Source organism: Vombatus ursinus, unplaced genomic scaffold (assembly GCF_900497805.2).
Source record: "Vombatus ursinus unplaced genomic scaffold, bare-nosed wombat genome assembly UNPS02014803.1, whole genome shotgun sequence".
NCBI classification, from domain to species: Eukaryota; Metazoa; Chordata; class Mammalia; order Diprotodontia; family Vombatidae; genus Vombatus; species Vombatus ursinus.
The window spans coordinates 39725-65891 of NW_020954581.1; the positions used below are offsets into that span (position 1 = coordinate 39725).

The 26167-nt window shown below is 39.6% G+C and overlaps 1 protein-coding gene across 1 annotated transcript in view; it reads right to left on the reverse strand.

Annotated features, from left to right (window-relative positions):
- Window positions 1-23383, reverse strand: part of CLCA2 (chloride channel accessory 2) — a 50523-nt gene extending 27140 nt beyond the window's left edge. Inside the window, exons 1-7 of the mRNA XM_027873951.1 lie at window positions 22963-23383; window positions 21386-21523; window positions 14400-14550; window positions 10221-10329; window positions 7858-8017; window positions 1496-1726; window positions 40-270 (exon numbers count right to left, since the gene is read on the reverse strand). Coding sequence (XP_027729752.1) covers window positions 40-270; window positions 1496-1726; window positions 7858-8017; window positions 10221-10329; window positions 14400-14550; window positions 21386-21523; window positions 22963-23184 — 1242 coding nt within the window. The 5' untranslated portion in view covers window positions 23185-23383. The remainder of the gene's footprint in view (window positions 1-39; window positions 271-1495; window positions 1727-7857; window positions 8018-10220; window positions 10330-14399; window positions 14551-21385; window positions 21524-22962) is intronic.
- Window positions 23384-26167: the final 2784 nt, after the last annotated feature.

Sequence of the window (26167 nt, forward strand, 5' to 3'; positions counted from 1 at the left end):
TGTGGATACGGGAGATGTAGTGTGCAGGTGACTTGTTACCTGAAGCCCCATCCGTAGGCCTGAGCATATATCGACCCCTGCATTAGCTATCACAGTGGTAGGAAGAGCTGATGATAGCTGCCTTCGGTCTTTGTGATTCCTTATCTGGCGAGGAAGAGCTCTGACCAACCCTTTGCTGCCGAAGCTTACGATGCCGACATACGTATGAATTTCAACCACCTGCAGCAGGTAAAATTCAGCTGCTTGGTGCAGTCGGAGGAGCCTGTCAGCCTGTGGGACAAAAACCCCAAAATCACAAACAAGAACTCGGAAAGCACTGGCAGACTACTCAACCGCATGGTTAGGTATCTGAAATACAAGCTGTCCCAAAAGTCTTAGTGCAGTTTTAAGTTTTAATAAGAAGTGCCATGCACCGGGAATATTAGTGATACAAAGTGCCACACGCTAAGTTGCATTAGAAAGGAACAAAATGCTTTGTGAGAATTCAAGAATACATTGGGAAATCACAACTTGTTTCATGAACACATGGAGGTGTTATTGGAGATGGACTTTAAAAGAGAGAGAGAATTTCAACAAGTGGTGACAAGAAGTGAGGTCATGCTATGCAAAAAGAGTAGCATGAAAAAAGTTGAAGAGGGGAGGTAAGAAGAATTTATTAAGACCTACTGTGTGCCAAGCACTGTGCTAAACACTTTACAAACATCTCATTTGATCCTCACAACAACCTGGTGAGGTAGGTGCTGTTATTATCCCCATTTTTCTGGGGATAAGAAAGATACTGGGGATAAAAAGGAAACTGAGGCAGATGGTCACTAAATGATTTGCCCAGGATCACACAGCAAGTAAGTACATGAGGCCAGATATGAACTCGGGTCTTCATGACTCCAGGCCTAGTGCTCTATCCACTCTGTTAGCTAGCTGCCTAGGAGGGGAGAGAGTGAAAAATGTATACGGGCATGGTCCATATGCCTAGTTTTGCTCCAGCCCAGAGTAGGGACAAAGGAATTGAACATAAGCTCCTTGAGGGCAGTGACTTTTAGTTTTGTCTCTGTATGCCCAGGACCTGAGATAGTGCCTGGCACCTCTGTCCCTTCCTCAAGCACAGTGTAAGCTGTTTGAGGAAAGGAATTGTTTCATTTTTGTATTTGTATCTCCAGCATCTGCATCTGGCACATGATAGACAATTGTCAAATGCCTGTCAAATGTTGACTGACTTACCAATTGACCCAGTAAGCACTTAAATTCTTGCTGAATTTGATTAAATTGAATAGGATGAAAAAAAGGCAGGAACATCAGCTTCTTGAACCCTAGCACAAAAAGTTCTATCCCAACCTAATAACAAAGTTTTGTCCTCTTCCACTTAAATAATTTTTCTTTTTTGCTTTTTGCTAGGCAATCGGGGTTAAGTGACTTGCCCAGGGTCACACAACTAGTACACTTACATAATTTTTAACCAGGGTTGGTGAGTAAACAAAAGAGTTCGCAGTCATCTTACCTCAGCCATTTTCCCAGAAACATCCAGAACTAAGCAGATGACTCTGTCCCCAGTCTGGAGCAAGGAAAATGTGGGTGGAGGTGGAAGGGCAGCAGCATCATCCAGGGGGAGGCTTTTTCTGAAGTCAGCTGAGTCCATGATTACGTCCCACGTGCTTCTCAGGCTGCACAGTTGGTTCTGAAGGTTTGGCGCCTCTTGGTTGTGAGTGCTAGCATTACAGAATTCGACCACCTAAGAAATAAAAAGAAGGAAATATTGTAAGATGAAACAAAAGGCAGATCTTGTGAGTTCAAGATAGCCAAATAGTTCTTTTTCTTAAGTTTCTGCAGCCACTAAACCTCCCCCAACAAAAAAGATGGATGGGCAACACAGATTAACCAAAGCTGAATCCAGATGAACAGAGAAAGCCCATACCATGTAAAAACCTCACGAAATAACGTGGGAGAATTTAAATACTTAGAGAATTGAAATACCTAGGGTTCTCACCCCTAAACTACTCTATGAATGGGGAGGAGTGACCGCAAGCGATCCTGTAGTTGTATGTTTCAGGGTCCAGCTATGGGGATCAATGGCCTTTCATTAAGGGGATTTGTTCTGTGAAGTTTGGATTCAGTCAAAGGACTGCACTTGAGGACATTAGAGCACCATTTGTGACCTCAAGTTCCCCACCCCTGGAGCACTAACAACCGTAATACCATGAAGGAAAATGAATGTAAATTGCCCAACCAAAAAGAGAATTCCTCTGACTCTCCAGAGATCATAGAAACAGCAAGAAACTCCAAAACAAGAAAAACAAGTCGTTAGAAGAGCACATTAGAAATTAAATTATGCTGAGAATCAGAGTGTTCAATAAAAAGCGACAGCAGCAGAGTACAGATGTTTGATGACCTGATGTCTCTGGAGCAGAGGCTCTAAAAGACAAAGATGACAGATTTTATAGACAAAAACCCAGAAGGAGAAGGATATCTGGCAGAAGTTAAATAAAAGGAAACAACAGGAAACAAACACAGGAATTCTATGGAAGCCTGAGCAACTAACCTTGGACACAGGATGTGCAGAGATGACTTAAGTGTCATAGATCTCACAGAAAAGCATGATCAAAAACAGAAAAAAAAATGAGTGCCACACTGCAGGTTTTCTGAACAAAAAAAATTATCTAGGGCTTTTGAATTATGACAATAAAGCACTGAACACGTGAATTCACAGACTCTTAGCAGGGGAAAAAAAAACCCAGACTAGAAGCTCCAAAGTATGTTTTGTTTACATTTCACAATTTTAATGACAAATGACACATTTTTAAAGTACCCAGCAGAAGGACCTTGAAATATGAAGACATGCCAATTTGAACAGGCCAGAATTACTCCAGAGTCAGGAGAAAGTGAAGAGGAGAATAGAATATTATGTTCTAAGAAGCAAAAGGGCTTAAGCATTTCCTACAAAGCTAAACCTAATCACCAAGGAGAAAGGATTGACTATCAATAAAAGAGAAGCATCTGGGGTATGCCTGACAAATGACCAAAAAAAAAAAATAAAAAACAGAAGTGAGCAAAATATTTGACTTAGAAATACCCCAAGAAAGTCCAAATAATTATTATTGATTATTATAATCTAATTATTGAGAAAAGACTAAGTAATCAAATCAATTCTCTCATGTTTCTGAGCAGTGTTTTTTTTTTTTAAAAAGCAGATTAAGGAGTTAAAGAAAGGGAAAAGATGGATCAACGGTCCAAAAGGACCTAAGAGACGAAAAATGTAAGAATAATTTAAACAGTAAGAAGAAAGGAAGGAGGAAGAGCTAAATTAATATTTCATGAGCTAAATTTCATGATTTCCTTTTGTGAGGAGAATCACCAAGTCAGAAATTACAGATAGAGAGAGAAGACATATGAGCTTCTATCAATTCCACAGAAGGGTAGTGGCTGTGGGAGAGTAGGAGGAAAATAATGGGTGTGGAGGAACTTGGTCTGGCAAAGTTGAAGAGAGATTAGTTCTCAGAAGGGAAAAGGAAAAGTGTGTTACCAAACAACTACGGCAGCTGAGGTCTGTGCTAAGAGATAAGAACCTTATTGTAATGGGTTATGTCCATGATGAAATTTGAATATTAGGAGATTACCTTTGCTAAGGAAGAGCTTTATCTTCAGGACTGGAGAGGAGATGTATGGTCAGATCCAAGATCAGTCAGTACCCACAGTATTTAAGGAAACATAGAACCAATGACAGCATTAAGTGGTGGAGAGGGATTAATGTAAGCTGAAGGTGCAGAAGTGCACCAATGAGCTGCAACACAGAACAGCCCCCACCACGGGACATTTCTTTTGACCTTGTTTCCTTTGTGAGTTGTTATTTCTAAATATGAAGGACTTCAGGAAATATCAATAGAAAGGTGAGATCTCCAAATGCAATAACATAAAACTGAAAGAGAAGAGGGTATTCAAATTCAGTCCTTCTGAAGCTCTCCCCTCACGAGAGCCTTCCCTTCTAAGGTTACCTTCCATCTACTCAGTATGTATCTTATATGTATCTATTTATTGACATGTCATTTTTCCCATTACCATGAAAACTTCTAAAAAGTAAAGGGTGTTTTTCCCCCTTTGTTACTCCAGTGCTTAAGGAGTAAAAGAAAGGAAAAGATGGATCAATGGTCCAAAAGGACCTAAGAGATGAAAAATGTAAGAATAATTTAAACAGTAAGAAGAAAGGAAGGAGGAAGAGCTAAATTAATATTTCATGAACTAAATTTCGTAGCCATTTAATAAATATTTGTTGATTGTTGATTGATTAATTAGGGATATCAAAAGAATAAAAAAATAAGTAAGGGTATATAGTCTAAGAATGGAAAAATAGAATTCAGAATAACCTACAATAGAAGAGATGTAATCAGGAGGACAAAGCAAAGGAAAATGTATTGGAAAAGGACACAGGAAAAGAATATTACTTAAAATGAGAGATTGGAGAAGATGGGAAGGAGGGAAGAATTTGAACCATATTCTAAACTGGGTGGGGAAAGAGAAAGATAAAAAAAAGGCAAGGGAAAAAGATAGATGGATAGATAGACAGACATAGACAGATAGATAGATACATAGGTAGGTAGGTAGGTAGGTAGATAGAGGCATAGATACACAGATATGTAAATATATAAGTGTTACAAAAGTCAAAACTTACGTTAGGGTGGAGGTAGAGCTTGTGGGAATGGATGACCTTCAAAGTAATATATATAAAACTAATCTGATGGACAACTATTGACTTTAAAGGGGGGAGGGGAGATAAAAATCAAAACAAAAGAAACAAATGGCAGAAAATACAAGCCTAAGAAATATAGTTAATTGTGAATGGACTAAACAATCCAATAAAAATGAAAGTGACAGAATGGATAAGAAAACAAAACACAGCAATCAGGTGTATACAAAAAACACATAAAAAATAACAATACTTACAGAAAAAAATGAAGAAATGGAACAAATTGATTATTAATTAGATGGTTCTAAAAAGCAGGCATTAAAATTGTGCTATCATGCTTACCATAAATAAAAATCCACCCTATCAAGATAAACAGAACAACTACATTATATTAAAGGAATTTTAAACAATCAAACTATATGAACACTAAAAGTATATTCACCAGAAAGTATAGCGTCTAAATTTATAAAGAAAAAATTAACTAATTTACACAAGGATTTTTAGTGCATAATGCAATAATTGTTGACTTTAGTGTTCCTCTTGAAGAGAGGAAAATACAAAACTAAAAATGTTGAAGTTAGACTTGAAAGAGCTATGTCATCTTCTGAATGGGAATGTTAAAGATATACATATTTCTCAATATGACTTTTACAAAAATCGGTTCTGTGCTAGGGCACAAAGAACTTATAAATAAGCAAAAAGACAAAAATACTAACTAAACACATTCTTTATGGATCAAAATGCTATAAAAATTGTGGTTAGTACAGAGAATAACAAGAAAAGACACAGACCTAAAGAGAGACAATAATTATATCCTGAATAATTAATGGATCAAAGATTGTGCCATAGAAATGATTAATAATCATAAAAAAGAGAATGATAATAATGAGCTCACAAATACCAAAATTTCTGCATGCAACTAAATCAGTCCTCAGAGAAAAATATGACATCTCTGAAAGCAAAAATTAACAAGATAGGAAAAAAAGAAGAATAATGAACAGGGCCCATGGTTTAAAGAACTAAAAAATAAGCAAGTAAAGGAACCCAATTAAGCACAAAAGGGGCAATTTTGACAGAGGAGAAATAGATAAAATGATGCTGCATAATTGTAGTAACCAAGGTTTGTCCTGGAGAAAAGTTGAGATAGTATACTTCTCTCCCTTCGCTACAGAAGAGCAGGGCTGTGGGTAGGGAATATTTTATCTATTGTCAGGTACAGTTAATGTGTCAGTTTTGCTGAACTGTCTTTTTCTATTTATTTTTAATCTTTGTTATAACAAATAGATTACTGGGTAGAGGAAAGAAAAGTGGATGCTATCCCAAAACAAAAGAGATCAATAAAAATAAGATAAATCTTAAAAGAAAAAAAAAGTCACTTATCTTATACTAACAGCACTGGGTAAGAGGGGAAGAGAAATTGTATGATAGATGCTCAGTTGGAAAGACCAAGTTATTTCCCTCAGTTAGAAATGAATCTTATTTTTATAAAAATCAAGTACCCTAACACTTCAGGGATCATAGCATGAGGTATAGGAAAAAGTCAAAACTTATCTTGCCGTATTTTCATTCCCTATTTGCATGGAAATTGACAGGTGGCTGTCTTACATACTAAAATCATAAAAACAAATTGATGTTAGTATCATACACCATTACCACCCCACTATCAAATGATAAGGTGAGAAAGATAACATCCCAGTAACCAAATATTTCCATAGAAAGTATTATCATGCTAAACCTATTTCCTGAAATTAAACATACACACATACATGACAGCATCTTTTAAAAATTGCTATACTTCAAATATAATCACTATCCAAGAAAGGGGGAGGGTAGCAGAGAACCCTAACCTGCTGTTTACTGACCTTTTTTATCATAAGGAAGGCAGGGATTAAAATGCTATTCATAATTACATTATCAATCTAATAACATAAACCAGTTCCAGAACCCTGAGTGTAGATAGGTGAAGACTGCACAATGTAGGCATTTCCTGTCTGCAGACAACACTTAAGAATGAAAAAAGGCTTAACAGATCTGCTAAGCCAATCTCATTTTATAGATGAGGAAACTGAGGCTTTGACAAATTAAGTGGCTTATCTGAAGTATCCTGGATCAAGAAGCTGAGGCTGAGACAAATTAAATGATTTGCCTAAGGCATTGGGGTCAAGCAGCCAGCGGAGGTGTCAGGTCAACTCCTCTGACCTCAAATCTTTCCCTTAAGTTCACCTTCCCAGAGTCCCCATTTTAAAGATAAAGAAATAAAGTTGCGGAGTAGCTGGGACTTTCCCATAGCTAGTAAATTATAAATTAGCCTAGCCAGCCGATTCACAGTTAAATGGAATTTCCCAAGAAGAGAGACTATTAAAGTTTTCTGACTAGGATCAAGGAGTCTTCCAAAAAAGCTTGATTTCCTAAGAAGAACAATGATAAAGGGGTTGGAAATTGTTGTGCCAACATTTTTGTTATTGGAAAGATTGTCAGTACAAGTATACACTAGGGGAAATCCTGCTTTTTTTTTTTATCATCCCTGAAATCTCAGAGTTGGAAGGGACCTCATAGGACACCTCATCCAACCCAAACCTGAAAAAAGATTCCCTTCCAGCAGATTCCAAACAAGTGGTCCTCCAATCTCTGCTTGGAAACCTGCAGAAATGGGGAGCTCACTACCATCTGAAGCAACCTTTTCTACATTGTTCATGTTTTGACTGATGGGTTGGCTTTTTCCTGACATCTACCTTCTTACAACTTCTAGCCATTGCAAAACTTCAGGTTTATTTACCAAAGTGTTCTCCAAGTAGAGTATTTTGGAACAAGGTCACACCGGAATCTCTCCTGTGGCAGCCAGGTTGAAGAAAATACCCCATAAAAAATAATGCACTCAGACATAGAGAAAATAAAGTAGAGAATTTTGTCTTTATAGAGCATGAGGTTTCCATTAATCTTTCCTGGGTATTAAAGAGAAACACTGCTTCCCTCAGGGACTCCGTTGGCTAATAAAATCTCTGAGCCTCATTATTTGTAAACTCAGGTGATGGAACCAGATGATCTCTAAAGTTCACTTCTACTTCTCTCATTCTATGATGCTGTGAAATCAACATAGCCTTTCAAATGCCCAAATGATTGTGGTGTTACAGGGACAAAAGGGAGATTCTAAATGAAGATGTTTTCTGAAGACCAGCCATACTTACAGAAGATAGGCTTTGCATGTACATTATAGATGCTGTGGCATTTTGTGTATTATTATGTAGAAACATGCATCCTTCTTTGAAAAGATTGTGAATAATGCAGTTTTCTTGAGTGCAAATGTTTTTTTCACATACAAAAATACTTGTGAGGTCTGATGAGCACCTAAAAAAACCCACAAAAATACAACAGAAATCAGCTTTAGAAACATACATGTTTTCTTCTTTCATAGTTCACATACTAATTGTTCATCACGAGTTTTATCCTCCTCACAGGCTTGCTGTCTGGAAAGCAATTTTGCAAACCTGTATAGATGTTAATTATTTTAATTGTTAATAATTATTCCACTCTACTTTTCTACAGTCAAGTCAACAAGCATTAATGAAGTGCCTACTCTGTACCAGGTACTATGCTAAATGCTAGGGATACAAAGAAAGGCAAAAAACAAATAACAAACAAACAAACAAAAAGAGTCCTTGCCTTCAGGAAGATTACATTCCACTGGGGGAGATAAAACACATACAGCTATGTACTAATTAGATACATAAAAGACAAATGGGAGATAATCTCAGAGAAGAGGTACTAAGATTATGAAGGAAAAGGAAAGCCTTCTTGTAAAAGATAGGATTTTAGCTGAGACTTGAAGGAAGCCAGAGACAGAGGACAAATTAAGATAGAAAAGGAATGTTCAAAAATTAAGGTGGAGAAAAGATACTTTGTAGTCTTCTACATCTCTATATTGGAATGAAGACTTTTCTTTTCAGCATATTCCCCACGACTGTAGAATATGATAACTCTGCAACAAGTCATAAGGAAGGAGATGAATTTTTATACTAAAATCAGTGGTCCAATGTCCACTTCTTTGGAAAGAATGGGATGGGGGAAGGAGTGGAGACAGGGGTAAGTTGGAGCCAGCTCTTACTGGCCCTCCAATTTTTAAGTTGGATTGTTAAATTTTCAGTGTGAGCATTTACACATGAGAAATCAGAAAATGCTTCAAGTCAGGGCTTAATTTTGTTGTTGTTGTTGTTGTTGATTGAAGTTGAAAAAATGTTTGTAATACAGATGAAACTTAAAAGAGAGCCGGTAGTTAAATATCTTGCAGTACACCCATCAGTGGAGATGTCCTGAGTCAGATCTCCTCTCAGCTTCTTTGCCTTCTATCAGGTTGGAAACAGGATCATTAAAGGGAGAGGGGAAATGAATATATTACAAGGCATCTTCTGTTAAATGAAAAATCCATCACTCAACAAATACCTTTCACCAAAAATAATAAATCTGACATTTTGGCCTTGAGTAAACTAAAGAGCTAGATGAGGATAGGTCAGCCATACTGTAAAGGGATTCTGGCATTAGGTTAGAAACTGACTAGATGGCCTCTTGTTGAGGCCTGTTTTTTAGACCTAGCCTTCCTCAGGACAGGCTGTCTGCAGAATCTTTTCCCCTGGAAACTTCCAAAGTTCCAGCTTTTTTTTTCTAATTGGTGCCACCTGCCTGTGACATCAAAGATGGGATACAGATTAGATGCACTTGAGCAAGACCCCCCCTCCAACACATACACACATACATACAGAGTCCTCCCTATATAACACCTAGGCTTCTTCAGCATCATATGGGATGTTGGGTTGGCCAGATTCTAGTTGTGCCCACACCAAACTAGGAAGAATGGAAAAAGCCTGGAATGGTACTGCTAGCAGGCCATTAGGCCTGCCTCCCATAGGGTCATAGGATCTCCTTCCTCCTCTTGCCATAGCTTGAAGACATCTCATCCAAGGCAGCTGATAGTACAGTGGAGAAAGAACTGGGTCTAGAATCAGGATGATGTGGGTTCAGACCTGCCCTTGGCTACTCACTAGCGATGCTGGGCTTGTACAATTCACTTAAGCTATTTGCCTCAGCTTCCTCAGCTGTAAAATGGGAATAAAATAACACCTCCTTGCAGAGTCAATGTAAGTATCCACTGGGAGAATATTTGTAAGCACTTAACACAGCACATGGCACTGGGTAAGTGCTTTATAAATACTTGTTTCCTTCCTTCCCTGCTCCTTGGTATAATGAACTTTGCCCCTCTGGAGATTTGGTTTTGTGCTTGGCTCTCCAGCGACTGTAATCTGGGTGTATCCTTTCCTACCTCCTTTCATCCCTTGCCCTGGGCCCCTGAGAATCTCAAGTCAAAGGCTTTCTTCTGAATAAATAGAAACACGATGCCCCAAAAGTCCTATTGTTTGTAGCATGATTGGAGAAATCTAAAATTCCCCCCTCCCCTTCCTCCAGAAGGAAACTTTACAATGTCCAAGGTCCTTTTACACTCTCAAATTCTAATGATCCTTTGAAACACTGGCTCAAAAGCCAAATAGAAAATACCAACCTGGTGACTTTCACCTGATTGCGTCCTGCCATGTAGAAAGGTTTCTCATTGTTATACTCATCAAACACACCCCAGCGAAGATGGGCCCATTCATGGACAAAAACTCTGCCTGTGGAGAGGGGGAAAAAAAGTGGCCATTCTTTTAATTCCTGATAGTCAGTTTAAATATCAGTCATTGCTCAAAGAGGCAAAGAGGCCTTACTAATCAGTTACAAAGACAAATCGTCTAGCTCTCCCCACCTCTGGCACACCCTGAGCTGCCCTCAGACTTTGAGCACTTGCGGAGTCCAAAGAGTTCAGACTAACTAACGCCAGTTACTTTGGGGGATCATTATTCTCATCCTTCTAATGGAGAATGGAGTTAGGAGCCTTGAGTTCAAATCCTTCCTCTGATTCTTATTTCCTGTGTGAGTTACTTCACCTCTGTTTTCTCAGCTGTAAAAAGGAGGAGATTGCACTAGATGGCCTCTGAGTCCTTTCCACTCGTAGGTCTGTGATTGAGCTCAGCTCTACCATGTAAATCTATGCTGATTCATCTAGTGCATGCTTACTGGGGGGGAAAGGCAATGAGCTTACCAACTGCTTTCCGCACCCCTTGAATTATATGTCATAAAACAACATATCCTAAATAGGAATCATTACTTCCCTTCCTCCTAACTTCTCCTTTTGCCAACTTTTCTATGCTATTGAGGATATCACTATCCTGCCAGCAACCGAGGCTCATAACCTCAGCATCATCTTCAACTTCTCACTCACCCCACACATTTAACTGTTGCCAAATCTCATGATTTCTACTTTCCCAACAATTCTTATTTATGTCCTCTTCTCTCTACTCATATAGCCACCCCCCTCATCACCTTTTGCCTGGACCAGGGTGGGGAACCTGTGGCCTCAAGGCCACATGTGGCCCTCTGGGTCCTCAAGTGCAGCCCTTTGACTGAATCCAAACTTCATAGAACAAATCCCCTTAACAGAAGGATTTATTCTGTAAAACTTGGACTCAAGTCAAAAGGCTGCACCCAAGGACCTAGAAGGCCACATGTGGCCTCAAGGCCTCAGGTTCCCCACTCCTGGTGGACTGCTGCAATAGACTCCTAATCAATCTCCCTGACTCATGTCTCTCCCCACTCCCAATCTCCCAAAGTGATTTTCCTTGGGTACTGATCTGACCAAGTTAACCCTGCCCCTACTCAGTAAACTCCAGTGGCTAACTATTACTTTCAGGAACAAATATACAGTCTTCCAGTTGGCATTTAAAGTCTTTCATAACCTGGCCCCTTCCTGCCCATCCAATCTTCTTACACTTTACTCAGTCTACGATGTAACTACACTGGTATGTTTTCTGATTCCCATATGCATCTCTGGACTCTGTGCATCTTCATTGGCCATCCCCACCATGCTTGGAATGCTCTACCTTCTTACATAGACCTCTTAGTTTCTCAGATTCCTTCAAGGATCAGCTCAAATCCTACCTTCTACAGGAAGCTGTTCTTTGTCCTCACCCCTCTTCCCTACCCGCTTGTGCCTTAGCCTGAGAGATGACCTTTCATCCATTCCATAAGTGCCTATATCTTTGCATGCTTTCTCCCCCATTACAAAGCAAGCTCCTCTGAGGTCAGGGGCTGTGTTTTTGCCTGTCTTTGTAACTCCAGGGTTTAGTACAGAGCCTGACTCATAGCACTTAATAAATACTTGTTGACTGATTGATTGAAAGACAATTAATAATCAAATTCTTTCTATTTCTCCTTCATAATCACCTCTGTGTCTTCTAGTTCTAAAGCCATCACATTAATTTGAGACTTTATTCAACTATGGTTGGATTACTCCCTTAACCTCCCTAACTAGTCTTCCTGCTTCTCTGTTAATCTATTTTATGCATTGCTGCCAGATAAACTTGCTAAAGACATCAGTAATATCATACTTTTGCTAAAAACTTTTCAATAGCCCATAGAATGAGATAATATAAAATGAGACAATACGTATAAGGCACTCTGAAAATCTTAAAGAGCTATGTGAATCCCATTATTATTATCATTGTTATTTCTACTATTAAACAAAGTTCAAACTCCTTATGCCAGCATTCAAGGCTATCCACAATTTAATTCCAACAGATTTTTTTCCTAGCTTTAGCTATTACTACTTCTCTAGTTGAGCCCCTCAGCACTAGCTAAATTGGTCTACTTATTGTCTCTACAAAATTCTTCATGCTCTTCCAATTCTGTTCCAGAATTGAACATGATATTCTAAACACAGATGATAGTCTGAATCAGGAGTTCTTAATGTGGGATGCATGAACCTCCAAGGTGTGCACATGATTTAAAAAAAAAATTCAATAGTTGTATTTTAACATAATTTTTTTGGTAATCCCATGTATTGTAGTTTAGATATTCAAAAGCATAATTTTGAGAAGTGGTCCAAAGGCTTCACCAGACTCCCAGAAGGATCCAGGACACACACAAAAAATTAGAAGTTCTTTCTCCCTGCAGTCTGAGCAGGGCACAGGCCACTGAGACTTCCATATTCCCGAGTACTCTGAATCTCCTAATGCAGCCGAAGGACTCAGTTTTCTTGGGTTCCATACCACATCATTGCCTCACATTTATCTTGCAGTATGTTAAAATCTCCAGATATTTTTTGTACAAACTGCTTTCTAGCCTAGCTGCCTCCACCTTATGAAACTTAAAAAAAATTCTTTTGGAATTTTTGAACCCAATGTAAAATTTTACATTCTTTCCCTATTAAAATTTTTTTGATGATATAACCAAGGAAAGACAACCATGGTATAGTGAAAAGAGTCCTGGGTTTTAGAGTAATAGGATGCTAAGCACAATGCCTGTCCCATAGAACGTGCTTAATAAATGTTTATTGAATGAAGGAAGGAAGGAAGGAAGGAAGGAAGGAAGGAATATGGCCTCAAATCCAAGTTCTGTCACTTACTACCTAAGTCATTTCACTTCTGTGACCTCAGTTTCCTCATCTTTTGTCCTGGCTGTGGGGAAAAAAGCAAAATGTTTGAAAAAGTAGAGGCCTTCTGTCCCATCAATGGAGGCCACATGCACATTCTGAGCTGAAGAATAAGCCAGGGAGAGTATCTGTCAAAGGCACTTATGATGTGATAAAGCCCAGATTCCACAGACAATGTTGTTCCTGTTTTCTCTCCCTCCCCCTTCCCCGCTTGAGAGAAAGGAATTTGACTTTCCTTGTATGGCAGTCCTGAGCACAGCTTCTAGCACTGTGGTAAGTGCTTAATGAGTGATTAGTGACTGATTGCTGTAAAATGAGTCAGTTGGACTAGATGACCTCTTGGGTCTCTTGTGGCTCTCAGTCTGTGATCCTTTTTGCTCACAGCCCTGTCTCTTCACTCATCAACGTTCTATCTAATATTTTCATGATCACCACAGCCCAAAGTAGCATCCCCCCATCATTGAACTTGATGGCACTGACTGACTAAAACTCTTATAATTTACTGCCTTGAATTGAAGGATACAATCCCAGGCAGGATGATCGGGGTTTGTATCTCCCCTCTAACACTTACTAGCTGTTACCCTGGCAAGTCACTTAACCTAAAATATTTATGTTGCTGTTCAGTCGTGTCTGATTCTTCATGACCCCATTTGGTGTTTTCTTGGCAAAGATATTGGAGTGGTTTGCTGTCTCCTTCTTCAACTCATTTTACAGATGAGGAAACTGGGGCAAACAGGCTTAAGTGACTTGCCCAGGGTCATACAGCTAGCAAGTGTCTGAGACCAGATTTGAACTCAGGAAAATGAGTTATCCTGCCTCTAAGCCTGGCACTCCATCTACTGCGCCATAGAAGATTTATATTATTTAATAAATTCTACACCTTCTGATGGAGTACCCAGACAGAGTTGCCAAGATATTATGTGCATGTTGTTGGCCAGCTTTTCATATGTGAGTTTATCTCTTCATCTAGATTGGAAGTCACCTGTAGGGCTCTAATTCTCTACATTTCCCTGGGAGAATACATAGCACCCAATGTTTTAAACTCTTTTCATTAGATTATGAGCTCCTTGAGGGCAAGGAGTATCCCTTGTCTCTTTTTGTACCCCTAGCATTTAGCAGTGTCTAGCACATATTAGGAGCTCAATAAGTATTTATAGACTGAACATAGCAGGGGCTTAAAGACCATCTTTTAGTTAACTGATGGACCAAACTTACCTCGAGGTCCATAGATGGCAGTCAGGTTATCATTTAGTAGGAAGTTAGGGGTCAAATGTATGTATTGACCTTCTTCTCCGCATCCTCTATACTGTAGGGTATATGGATCATCTCGCCATTTCCTATACCAATCAGCTATGATGATATTTGCCTAAAACAACAGCAGTGCCACATGGATGAAATCAAATATAAACCGATACTAAAATCTCACCAGAATACCTTCCCATAATAGTTTTAACTGTACTTTAAAATGTTTAGTGAAAGGAGTATGAAATCACATTATGGTCATGTGACCTTTCTCATTTTCCTGCTTAAAAGTAAATAAAAACTGCCCCCCCCCATCAACTTCATTTCCTCTAGGGGTAGGGACTGGACCCATTATCTTTTTAGTATAAGGCACTTCCTGGTGAGGAAGTGCTTCCCTTTACCAATATAGGTCGGCACCTTCTCTTCAATTTATCCTAATTTGTAGTTTAATTCTAATTTGGAGAACTTCCTCAATTTCTGTTTTGCTTACATAAAGGGGTTTACTCTCTATTTACTCTACGTGATGGTCTTTTAAGTAACTAGGATTTGACGGGAAGGGGCCAAGTTGGCAGGTATCAGCCAAGGGCTATCTCCAACCCCCCCCCCCATTCAAAGGTTAGTTACCAAGGAAGCACTAAAAATCCTACCCTGAGACCAGCAATATTTAAGGAGGGGTCAAGAAATGCAATTCTATCATGATACCCCTCTCAGAAATAGAAAAGTGAAGGAACAAGACTCAACCACAGCCTTTCTCTGCCTTGTCTCTACCAGTTTTCCTTGGAGGAGGGTGGGCCGGATTCCAGATCATATCTATCCATGCCTCTTCATAAACTGTGTATAAAGATGTATGTCCCATTCTGCACTTTGAATCCATCACCTCTCTGTTAGGAGATGGGTGGTATGTTCCATCATTGGATCTCTGGAGACATGCTTGGTCACTGCGTGGATCAGAGTTCTGAAGTCTTTCAAAGTTGTTTTTCTCTGCAATGTTGTCATCTTTGTACAAATCTTCTCCTAGTTCTACTTGCTATGCTCTATCAATTTAAACCATCCAGGATTCTCTGGAATTGTTTCTTTCATCCTTTTTTGTGGCACAGCAATATTTCATATAATCACAATTTGTTCATTCATTTCTCAATTGATGGGTACTCTCTCACATTTTAGTTCTTTGCTTTTGGTTTTTTTTTTCTCTTTTAGTCCTCCCTTTGGGATCAGGAAGTTTATTTTGTTTTATTCCCTCATTTGAATTATCCTCCTTCTTAACCTAGTTTGATGTTTTTCGACACCAAAATATTTGTGTGTATATCTTGTATGTTCAACCTTCTTTTGTTCATTCCAGACAAGAGTGAGGTTTGTTTCACGCCCACTCCTCCCATGTCTTCCTCCATGTTTTTAATACTTTTCTCATGCATTCTAATTATGAGAAATAGCAAGTTGCCCACCCCTCTTCTTTCCTCTTTCTATACTAGTTTATTCCTTTTTTCTTTCCTCTCTTGAAATAGAACCAATGTACCCTCCAGGTCCTTTGTTTTTCTTATTTAGCTTCCTCAATACTCTTTTAATACATTAAGGTTCTGAAGGGACATTTCTTTATTATCCCTCTATTAATCTGGTTCCTTCTTAACTTGCCAGCCTTCTTACCCCTTATGACATCTCCCCTCATCTCCCAACTTCTCTATGATCCAGTGACACTGGCCTCCTTGCTATTCCTCCCACAAGATACTTCATTTCCCAAATCCCCAAATTTTCCCTTATTGTCTTCCATGACCGTAATTGTCTCCCTCTTCATCTGCACTTCCTGGCTTTCTGTAAGTCTCAGCTAAACTCCCACCTTCTGCAAGAAGCCTTTCCTGATCCCCCTTAATGCTAGTGCCTTCCCTCTGCTGATTTCTTCCAATTTGTCCCATATACAGTTGGTTTCTACATAGTTGCTTGCATGTTGTCTTCTCTTTTGCTGGATCCTCAACTAAGCCATGCCTTCTAATAATCTTAGGGTTCTGTCCTGGGCCCTTTTCTCTTCTCTCTCTATAGTGCTTCACTTAGTGATCTCATCAGTTCCCAGGGACTTAATTATAACTCTATGCTGATCATTCTCAAATCTACCTATCCTGCCCTACCCTCCTTGTTGACCTCCCATCTTGCATCTCCAACTGCTTGAACTGGATGTTGAGTAGACATCTTAAACACAAAATGTCCAAAACCAAGCCCATCATCTATCCCTCTAAACTCTCTCACCCACCCCCAACTTCTATATTACTGTTGAGGGTACCAACCATTCTCCTAGTCTTCCAAGCTCTCAATTTAGATGTCATCCTCAACTTATCATCATCTCTTCCCCCCTGCTCCCCCCCACCATATGCAGTAGGTTGCTGAGGCCTTTTGACTTCATATTTGTGACACCTTGAATATGCCCCCTTCTCTCCTCTGACACTGCCACCAGCCTGGTGCAGACCCTCATCATTTTACACCTGGATTACTGTGACAGCTGCTTATGGGTCTACTTGTCTCAAGTGTCTCCCCATTCCAATCCATCCTCCATTCAGCCACCAAGGTGATTTTCCTAAAGTACAGGTCCAACATGTCACCCCGCCTCACTCAATAAACTCCAGTGTATCTCTCTGGGATCAAATACAAAATCCTCTGTTGGCATTCAAATCTCTTCATAACCTAGCCACCACTTACCCCCCTAACTTTCTAGTCTTCTTATATCTTATTTAATTCAGTGACACTGGTCTCTTTGCTGTTCCACAAATAAGACACTCCATCACTCAACTCCAGGGGCTGTCTCCCATAGCTGGAATGCTCTCTTTCCTTAATTTTGCCTCTTGGATCTCCTGGTTTCCTTTAAGTTCCAGCAAAAATCCCATCTTCCACAGGAAGTCTTTCCATATAATCCTTAATTCCAGTGATTTCCCTCTATTAGTTATTTCCTATTCATCCTGTCTTCAGCTTGTTTGTATATAATTTTTTTTTTATTGTCTCCCTTATTAGACTGTGAGCTCCTTCAGGGAAGGACTTTCTTTTTCCTTTCTTTGTATCCCCAGTGCTTAGTACAGTGCCTGACAAATAGGAGGCACTTAATAAATTCTTTTTGATTGGATAACTATTAGAATGTTAGCACCACATCATCATAAAACCCCTTCTAGCTGTTCACATCAAGTTATCTTTTGAGGTTTCTCTTGACTATTGTGTTAGCAATTCAAAGTTTGTACTCAGCTTTGGTTTTCCCAGAAGAAGTGTTTGCAAGCTCTCTATTCCATTAAAAATTCACTTTTTCCCTTTGTATGATTATATGCAGCTTTACAGGATAATTTATTTTGTGTTGCAAGCCTACATCATTTGCCTTTTGGAATGTTCCCAAATTCCCTCTTGTTTAATAGTAGAAGTTGCCAGGTCTTATGTGATCCTGATTTTAGAGCCTGGGTGTATGAGCTGCTTCTCTGATGCAGGACCTCTGGATTTTGGCTATGACATTACTGGGACTTTGCCTTTTCTTCCTTCCCTCCTACCTCCCTGTCCCTGAGAGATGATCAGTGGATTAATTTATCTTCAATTTTCTCTCTTGGTCAAAAAATCTGGACAGTTTTCACTTATGATTTCTTGAAATTGAGTTTCCAGGCTTTTTTTTTTTAAAAAAAATAATGGTTTGCAAGGAGTCCAATGATTCTTCAATTATATCTCCTTGTCCTGATTTTTGAGTCAGTTGTTTTTGATACCTTATATTTTCTTCTAATTTTTTTCCATCTTTTAATTTTATTCTAATATTTCTTATCATCTCATGAAGTCATCGATTTGTTTGGTCTATTATAGTTTTCAAAGAATTATTTACTTGTGTAAAATTCACCACTATATCTAAGCTATTTATTCTCCTTCAAACTCTTTCCTCCTGAGCTTTTATTTCATTTTTTGTATCTTGCTTCATTTCTTCTAGGTATTTATGTAGTCTTTGAAGAAAATCCTCTTTTTTAAAAAAATAAATCACTGCTTGCAGTTGTTACAATGTTACTTGTACCTTCATTTTAGGGATCTCTAGATATATAACAATTTTTGTACTGATGGTGTTTTCTTGGATTTACTCATCTCTCTAGCATTAGCCCCTGAACTGAGGCTCCTTCCCTTGGAGCTTTGTCTTAGCCTGCTTCCTGAGGGTTCCTGCATTGACCTCCACTTTCCAGGGTTGAGTGTTCTGGAATTTTAATCCGTGAAGCTTTCTGTGTCATCTCTGGACAGCTTGCTAGTGTTCTGAGATCACTGAGGTCTGAGGTCACACCTCAGAACACTTCAGTGTTTTGGTATGAGTGCTGCCATGCTACTTGGGGTTGTTTTCTTTGCCCACGGCTCCCAACATACCTGCCTTGGAGCTTTCTGACCTCCTTAGCTCTTTCTTAAGGGGGTGTTGGTCTTGTTTACTCTAGACCCAGAACCCTGTAAGCTAGTTACACGTGTCTCTGGTTCACTGTCAGTTGTGCTGAGAGGCCTTGGCATGTTTGCTGGTGCTGGTGCTGACTTTGCTGGAGGCCCCCATTCCTGTTGTCTGACCTTATGCAGTTTTGGGATAGACAGAAGTTGCTTTCTTTGATTTTTCATTGGATTTTGTGAACATTGTACGGTCTGAGGCTAATTTCAGATTTTTAATAGACTATTGTATGTAAGAGCCAGATAATCTGCCTCCTTCAGTTAATCATCTTGATTAGAAGTAGCATAATTCTGAATTATTTTCCAGGAACAGTTGGACCAAGTCAGAGCTTTACTAACAGTGTTTTAATGTGCCTATCTTTTAGTGGCCTGTAGGGTATCTTCACTCATGCTAAATAGATAAGTCAAGGAAATTATGTTGAAATAGTGAAATATTTAAGCAGGAAATAAATGAAAAGTAAAGCAATAGAAAACCAATATCATCACCCATTCTTTAACATGTACATTCTTATCCCCTTTTCTAGAGTTGCCTCTAAAAACATCCCTTCTAGGATTCATGCCTCTGAAACATGGAAAGTGTAGCCAAGTCTCTATCATGTCCAGACCAAAGGTTAGGAAGCTTCACCTGCTTTAGTGGGTTGGATTTCCACTGATATCATCTAGGTATTTGGTCACTACAGTTTCAGCTACACAGAAGGAACATCAGAGGGACAATTCAAACCCAGGTCTTCCCTGACCCTTCTCCTGGTTTCATGTTCTTTCCAATATATCAACTTGGCTTAACCCTCCCCCACCCCAGCATATTTTGATTACTGTATTTCAATATAATTGGTTTTCTTTGTAATCCTATGAATTTAAAAAATACTGTTCTAAAAATGGGTATATATGCTTTGCCAGATTGCCAAGGAGTATGTGATACAAAAATAGTTAAGGACCTTGGTATTACATGATGCTGTCTATTCAACCTAAGGATGAGGACGAGTCCTATCTTTCATAAGCAAATCATAGAATAGATCAAATGGTAGAGTGGAAAGAATGCAAGACTTGGCCATCAGAGAACCTGGTTTCCAAATCCTAGCTTTGCCATTTTCTATTTGTATGACCTTGCACAAGAAACTTCACCTTCTCAGCATTGGTTTCCTCACTTGGAAAATGAGGAGGCTGGACCTTTAAGGCCCCTCCTAAGTGTTCAAAATAGATAAGCCCTTTGCTTCTCTTTCTGGCTATCAGACATATGTTCATTGAAGTAGTCAGTAACAATGAGCAGTGGCTTGTGTTTTCCAAAGGCTATTTCTTATTTAAAATATATATATGTTTGTGTGTATAAAGTTTTTTTTTAATTAACTTTTAGGATTTTTTTAAAGGAAAGAAAAAAAAACTCTTTATTCCCCATTTTCTTCCCTCTTAACTCCACATCCATCTACAATACAGTTCTGGATTTGTAAAAATGAGAAAGCTTTCTAATTAGAGTCTCAAGAACTACAATGCAGTCAAATTTGTATATATGTGGGTACTGTCTCTGTTTATACATACATATTTATTGCTCCAGATTAGGTGGGAGATATGAGGATAAGCATGTTTCTCTTTATAATTGACAATCAGTGGGGAATGTTAAATTCTGGGCTCCCAACCAAAAATTCCAGGAAGGACCCCCACCTCCACTCTTGGGAGCTTGCTTGTATAACAAAATTGTGCTGTGTGCTTTGTTTTTTAAATCTTATCTTTCATAATCTTCCTTAATTCATTCCCACAATTCCCCCAAACCATTTATGGACATCAGTCTATCCAAAAAGGACATTTATTTATTCAATTCAGTGACCTGATTTTTTTAGATATCACTTAAAATTTTGAATTCTACACTTGAGAGTATAGATCTAGAGTGAAAAGGATCACAGAGACCATTTAGTACAATCCCTATTATTTTACAGATGAGGAAATTGAGGCCCAGAGAGATTGAGAGACTTTTCCAAGGTCACACAAGTAGTGAGATGGGTGGGATTGGAATTCAGGTCCTCTGCCTCCAGAAATAATTCACTTTCCACTGTACCAAGCTATGTCCCTAGGTTCTTAAGAAGAAGAAGAACAGCAATCCCCAATTATATTTCATGAAGTCCAATTATTTAATTGAGGAGAAGGGGAAGAGAAGGGAATAACCATTTATATAGCACCTACTATGGTTCAGGCACTGTGCTAGGCACTTTATATTTGTTTCAGATTGATTTTAAAGAATAGAACACTTTTAACTTCATGTTCTTTCTTATTGTGAATTTGTTCATTTAATGCAAGGGTTATTAACCTTTTTGTGTAATTCATGGATCCCTCTGGCTGGCTGTTAAGTGAAAGGAAGGAAGGAAGGAAGAAATGGAGAGAGGGAGGAAGGGAGGAAGGAAGGAAAGAAGAAAGGGAAGAAGGAAAGATGGGAAGGAGGAAAGGAGGAAGGAAGGAAATCCTAAATTTCACTTAAAGGTTAGTGAAAATAAATTCAAGAACCCTTGATTTAATATAATCAAATTTATTTACTGGGAACCTAAACTCTTTCTTACCTTTTCATAGGACTCCCATTTGGCTTGACTGTAATTGTGAGCTTTCCATGTGTCTGGTATTAAGATTTTTACATTCCCAAAATACACTCTTCGTTTTGTAGCATTGAACAAGTAAGAGGAAGCTTCAGATATCATCCCCTGCATGCAAACACAAGCAGAGCATATTTCATCATTCCGAGCTCCCCAGGGCTTTGTGTCATGGATTGACTAGAAAGACTTGTTGGCCTAAGCTAAGTGACTAATAAAAAATCTGACTTTCTACTTTTTTAAAAAGCCATAACAATTTTGGGGAACTGGTTACAAGTGCTTTTGGGAAAAGAAGACTTGTCTTGGCTTGCCTTTATCACCCTTTCAATGCCTTGGAGGAGTTTTAATAGATTCTAAGATGTTCTTTAACAAATGCTTTTGTCTTACCTCTGAACATGTTGGAGCCCATGCCTTCTATGACTATACTGAAATCAGCTTATCTCTACCCCTCCAGGAAGCACTAGATAATGCAATATTGATCGACATGGTATTGCTAAGAAGGAGAACACCACTTGATTGACAGAGGTACAGAGGAAGAAAAATAATGCTCTCCTGACTCCCTCCCTTCTGATTTCAGCCATTTAGTTGACTGTCCCTTCTCATGCTCATGTACAATCTTTCTGGCAAAATTCGCTATTAAAATAAAACACATCTGCATTCAGAGCATTGGGCAGACGTGGCAAAGAGGCAACTTCAGATTGGCATCAGGAAAAGCTTCCTGACAATGGGAACAATCCCAGAGTGGACTGAGCTTTCTTGGGAGGAAGTGAGCTCCTTGGAGGTCTCCAAGCAGAGGGTGGATGACCATGCATGAGTACGATGTAGGGAGGATTCTTTTTCTTGGGAAAATTGGATTAGATGGTAACATAGAAGGGTACCTTAGACTTTGGGCTAAAAGGAACTTCAGAGTCATTTAGTACAACCCTCTCATTTTAGAGAGATTAAGTGAGCCTCTCAAAGTCCCATAGCTAGTGAGAAGCACTGTCCACTCTACTGTGCTGGCTTTTCAGGACCCATCCAACTCTGAGATGGTGTGATTTTTATAAACTCTCTAAATGGTCATGTTTTCTCACTAAAATAGAGTTGGATACTTCACACATGAATATTTATTACCACAATATGATAGTTATTTTCCTAATGTTTTTAACCATAACATGATAGTCTTTTTTCTAATTTTTCCCCAAAAGCAGTGTCATTCAGGACCACTTAATGTAGGGAAGAAGAAAGTGGAGTAGTCAATCATAATATGATGGTTATCTTTCCAATTTTTGCTTTAATAGGAGTTATTTCTTTTAATTACGTCATAAGAACTTAATTGCAAAGGAAAACCCAAAGCCCTAACAGCTGATGAGAAAACCAGTAGCTTTGTGGACAACAAAAGGAACCAGATCAGTCTGGGGTAAACTGAGAGGAAGTAAGCATTATCATAAATGACTTTTGAGGGCCACGATTTGGAAACACTGCTTTCTCTGACACTGCACAGTTGCTGAATTTTTTCCAAGACAGTAAGACTAGTCTAACAGTGTTAAGTGGATGCCTCTGCCACTCACCATAATCTTTGGAACGAGGTTATGATCTTCCGATACCCTCGGATGAATCGCAAAAAGTAACCCATCGTAGGCATTGTCTTGTAGCTGCAGGCTGGTCCCCAGCAACAGGAGTTCTGGGCTCAGAACAACCAAGAGAATCAAAGACTTAAGACTGCGGGCAAGGAGCAAACGGTTTCTCTTCGGCATGCTGGAAAGAATGCCTGGGTATCCCAGCTCACTCATACGCTCTGCACAGCATTCATGATGTGAGGTAGTTAATGCTACCTTCCCGAACCTGGGCAATTGAGAGACGTGAACCAAAGGGCTTCCTTTGTAGACGCCCAGGGTGGATCTCTCTGGAACCTGCCTCTGCAGATCCGTTTTCTCTAGGCAGTGCTGTACCTGCCCAGCCCTGTAGCTGGTCTTCCTCTCCAATCATGGTTGGGCAGCTACACCTAGCCTGCCAGGCTTCTTACTCATTTGCGATCTTCTCAACAAAAGAGAAAAAAAAATGGAGATAAAGACAGTTTCAGAGTAGAGTGGCGAAACAACTTGGCTGGCACCCTTCATCCAACTGGGACGGAGACCAGATCTCCTGGAGGGCATGACCTTCTGCCTTTGTTCGAGTAAGAAGGCAAAACTTGAGAATGATTTCCCTTTAGCCAGGCCTCCTACCTCCTTGACAGCCTGCCCCCCTCTCTTCCCACCATCCTTTTCCCTTCCCCTGGGGTAATTTTTTTCTCAGCTTCAAATTACCTGATTCTTTGGAAGTTTTTGGAAGAAGGCTATGGTCCTCTCCCCTAGGGAAAGAGCTCTTTCCTTATTGCAAAGGCAACAGCTATCAGGTAACCCACAGAGACATCGTCTTGTCAGCACCAAGGTGGCTGAGTCAGGCTGCAAGAGCCTTTCTTGCTGGCCTCTCTGTTACCTCTCCCTGTCTAGGGCGTAAGAATAGCCTCATTCTTCAACCCCCTCTTTGCAGGCAGTGGATTACAATGTATTTATCTTTCCTCTGATGCCCAGGAATATCATTAAATACAGACACACGTTATTGCAGTGCGCTATGAAGTTGCTTTTTGTTTTTTGTTTTCGCAAAGCTCTTGCTACCAGTCCTCATCTGAATGGATCTCTTTGCTTAGTGAAAAAAAAAAATGGCTAATGGAAAGATTGGGCTCAACAAACAGAACTCAGGTTCACCCAGCAGACGTCCAAGCCTCATGCTGCTGTGCACTCCCCTTCCCACCCACCTACTCCCTCTTCCCTCCTCCCCCACCAGGTTTGCTTGTACTTCAAGTGAGGAACTGGTGTTACTTTCCTACAAAGCTTAGGGCTTCTACTGTGAGAATGCAACTCTTGGTTGAAATCTGGCCATCAACCAGCACTGAATAAGTGCCCACTATGTTCCAGGCACTGTGCTAAGCATTGGTATATCAAGGGAACCATAGAGATGGTGATGCTTTCCCAGGATCAACTGGCCACTGAGGTCAAGGACTACCTGACGGCTTCTTGGATTGTTCTGGGAGGGAGGTGTGGGAAGGAGGAGAAAGAAGTAGGGTTTGGGTGTTGAGTATGCATCCTCCATCTTGGGGATATGGGGAGATACTGGTCCCCAAGCTCTTTCATTCAGAGAAATGATGATGACTAGTTGATTGTCCTTGTTGTGTGGCTTGTGGTAAACAAAAAAAGTAAATTCCAGAGTAAGGTCACTGAAGTTCTATGGTGCTAAATGGTCCTGGTTAGGCTAGACTAACCTTCTCAGAGACATTTCCCTTCCCTCTTACCTCTCCAATCTATGGAGGAAATCACAGCATCAACTGTTCCCCTCTGTGGTCTCTAAGGAGGAAGAGCTATTTCCTTCACTCAAAGTCACAAGTTTAGCGCTGGTTATAATAATTCCTCTGGGCTGTGCTAGCCAGCTCTATGGCTACTAGTTCAGCTAACATCAAATATGAAAAAAGGTTAGCGGTCTTTACTAAATTTTATGTAACACTAGAATACACAGTAGAGAAGGAATGGACAGAAGCCTCAGAAGGAAAAAAAGGCAATAAAAAGGGGCTGGCAAATAGAACACATTGGAAATATCACAGCCAATGGCAAACACTTTCTGACTGCGATGGGAGGAAATGGCTTTTCGTGCTTAGACACAGGGGAGGGAGCAGTCGCAGTCTGGATCGGGGTGAGGGAGGAAATGTCTCTGAGGGGCAATCTCATGATACCAGGTGAACCAGCTCCACTGGGCACAACAGTGATTCCTCAGCCTCACCTCCCAGTACCAAGAGCAATCAGGCAGTCATCATGGCCCCTCAGAATGAGAGAGCTGGAGGTGGAGAACAAACCTAGGTGTCAGCATCTACCCCCAAATGTATCTGAGTTTGAAGACCCCTCCATGCTGAAGTCTTCTTCATCTTCTTTCCCAGAGCTTCTCATGAGCAACCCCCAAAATCTTTGCATGGGCATGACCTCAGCAGCCAAGGAGATCCTGGAAAAGCATCTCATCCATGGTTACTCTGATGCCAGACTAGATTCCTCCATAGGGCTGAAAGTGCATCAGCAACTACACTCCCTGACAACTGTCCCATAGGAAGGGGCAGCATAACAGAGTAGAAAAGAGTTCTATTCTGAGAGTCAGGAGAACTGGGGTGGGTATATAGCCCACCTTAGAATTACCATTAATCCCTTTTTATTTATTTATTTATTTATTTAAATTGATTTTATTTTTAATTTGGGAAACAAAACAAGCATTTCTATAACACAGTACAATAAAAAAAAGATTGCACATGAAACTGCAAATCTACCATATGCAACTTGTTATTCCCTCCAAATATACAACAAAGTTACCATGTAAATTTCTTTTTTTTCCTTTTTTTTCTCCCTATCCCCAGAGATGGCTACCATTAGACCCAAATACATGTGTGTGTATAAATGATACACATGTCACACATATATGTATATGATAATCATATATAGATGACATAGATATAGATGATACATACTTCTATTTATCAGTTCTTTTTCTGGATGCAGATAGCATCTCTCTTCATATATCCTTTAGTTTTAATTTGCATATTTCTAATAGTCAAAATGACTTAGTCACTGAAAGTTGTTCTTAATACAATATCACTGTTACTGTACATAGTCTTCTCTTGGTTCTGCTCACTTTGCTCCATCATTTTGTGCACATCTTTCCATGCCTTTCTAAGATCAATGAGCTCATCATTTCTTATAG